The 2,572-nt window shown below is 43.0% G+C and overlaps 1 protein-coding gene across 1 annotated transcript in view; it reads right to left on the bottom strand.

The window, feature by feature from the left end:
• ngfra (nerve growth factor receptor a (TNFR superfamily, member 16)) overlaps positions 1-742 on the bottom strand; it is a 31,012-nt gene extending 30,270 nt beyond the window's left edge. Inside the window, exon 1 of the mRNA XM_034894043.1 lies at positions 330-742. Coding sequence (XP_034749934.1) covers positions 330-368 — 39 coding nt within the window. The 5' untranslated portion in view covers positions 369-742. The remainder of the gene's footprint in view (positions 1-329) is intronic.
• Positions 743-2,572: the final 1,830 nt, after the last annotated feature.

Genomic DNA, 2,572 nt, shown 5'->3' with positions numbered 1-2,572 from the left:
AATTGCACTGATACATTAAACATTTAAACCCTGTTCAAAATATCGCACAGGCTACATATCATAGGCATCACAAAGGGGACTGTAAATGCCACGGAGCGCTTTGAAGTCCCAGCTGGACTAATAATGGTTAAATCAATCTAAGAAAGATCTCTATAATGTTCACGCAAATAAATTAAAAACAATATAGAAACGGGGAAACGAAATGTTTAACAAATACATATCACAAAGTGCATTAAGTCACTAAAACCTCATTTACAGTCTCTGAGTAACCCAAATTATGAGAATATTGCAGCCAGCACGCACTAGTTACTGTACAGAGTACTACTTACCAAAGCGCACAGAAGCACCAGAGATAAGGCAGTAGTCATCCTGCGTCGCCTGCTGGAGTCTCACAAACACACAAACGGATGTTGTGCAGAGAAGGCAGCGCTATGTGGAGGAGGAGAGCCGCTCAGCGGGAGTGCTCATGTTAATTCCAGCGGCAGCGGATTTTATCAATGAGTCCGCACCATCACGCCTCTGTCCGGGACCTCTGGACTGGAGTCAGCTGCGACTGTCGGTGCACTCCTCAGCAACACCACCACCACCACCAGCCCACACAAACACACAGAGAAGAGGAGGAGAAGAAGAGCAGGAGGTGGAGAAGACCGTCCTGTCCGGAGTGCTGCTAAGCTGCAAGTGCACTGCGGAGGAGAGAGGGGGCACGTCCACCCTCCAGTTTATTACCCCGGGTACTCCTGCAGTATTAGCTATACAACCTGCTCCCCTCTCTCTCTCTCTCTCTCTCTCTCTCTCTCTCTCTCTCTCTCTCTCTCTCTCTCTCTCTCTCTCTCTCTCTCTCCTGCTTTAATCTCACGTGAGGTCTGGCTAACTCCAAAAGTGACATGAACATGATTTACAACATCTTATCGGTATTAAATACAATTTGGCCAAAAGTGTGTAGACACATCTACTTTTGTGTACTTTTGGTCTGGAGCCGTTTCTCGTGTATTTCTGGCTCCATATTAAGGGAAAGGAAAATCCCTGCAGCTCATTACATGTTTAACAATAACTTGGGGTGTAGTATCAGACTGTCCACATATGTGTGGCCATATAGTGTAACTCCTTCATTGCCTAATCTAATTTTCAGTAGTTGTTGACTCTGTGCCATTGCTGTGCTGGATTGAGTTATCTTGACGTGTGTTTCTGATATTTCTTTCTTCCTCAAATATGTAAATGAGGCAACCAAAATATTAGAAACACCTTAAGCACTTCATAACAAGACCACCACTGTGTGCACCCTCAAAACTTGTCCTGAGAACAGGGCCAGCACACAAACAACTGAAGAAACCTCAATGACTGTAGGCATAACAGGTGTTTTTTATTTTTCTACTGATGTACTTTTTTGCTCTCCTAATCTAAAGAGAAAATTGTCCAAAATCCGACTTTTTAAATGAACTCTGTGACTTTTTTTTGTGCAAAACAAATGCTTGTGTGTCTCAGCTAATTGCTGAGCAACATCAAAGTCCAAACATGTTCCCATCAGTCAACTTCCAAAGGTACATTATCATCATAATCCACAAGAGGGCGACTCAGCTGAGCTCAGATCAGCAGCAGCTTAACAAAGAAGGATGAGGTTGTTGTTCCCTAAAGAGAAGTCACTTCACTGAGGGATGTGTGCCAGGTATGAAGGCTTCAATTTAACTGATCTAGTGCTTCACACGTTACTGTAACATACAACCACAGATTTACTACTTTCTACATTTACAGTGGCCTCCATTAAAACATGGCATTTTAAATTTGATGTATCTGTAAATCTGTCTGTGATGCTCTTGAGCTTTAGAAATGTCATTGTCATTTTTTTGTAACAAGATGTTCCTTTTATTGTGGTGACTTAATAGTATTTGATTTTCCATCACAGGATGAACCATACAGTGTTCAGCACTTCAGTTGATAGATGGATGTACTGTAGTTTGGAACATGTTTTTTGGAAACCTGCTGAACATCTTGAGGTTTTAATCCATTAAGTGCTGCCTGCTGTATCGCCGATATATTTATGTTAAGATGACACTAAATTTGGTGAGACCACTCCAAAACCACTAATGCACACCTAATCATTGCAATTGGGTTTGATGCTCATTGAGGTACTTAGCCTTTACACTCAGAGTTGAAGAAACCCCAGTGTTGATGGATATTGATCCAAGATAACGTGACGATAAAGCAGCAGTAGTCACCAAACAATTGACGGCTTTATCTGCATCCGACCTCTCCCGATCTCCATCTTGTACGATCCTCCTCACCCTGCTGCTTCCACCTTCTCCACACCGATCGTCAGCTGCATCAGAGGCTGCTGTCCCTGAAGAAGCAGCAGCCGCCACAGGGTGATTTAGTTTCACTGTTGTAGATCCAAATGCTCTCCAGTATTGATCTCAGGACACATCAATTTTCCCACTTCCTACATCCTCCTTTGAGATCACCCCTGCAGCACCTTTGACTAACCCCCATTCTGATGACTCTGACAAGCCCTCCTCTCCATCAATACCCTATTCTTTAAAATTGTATGTCGAGTCCTTTGAATCCAGTATTTATAGTG

Source organism: Etheostoma cragini, chromosome 15, assembly GCF_013103735.1.
Source record: "Etheostoma cragini isolate CJK2018 chromosome 15, CSU_Ecrag_1.0, whole genome shotgun sequence".
Lineage (NCBI taxonomy): Eukaryota > Metazoa > Chordata > Actinopteri > Perciformes > Percidae > Etheostoma > Etheostoma cragini.
The sequence above is the reverse complement of the archived record's forward strand: the minus strand, read 5'-3'. Positions and strand labels throughout refer to the sequence as shown.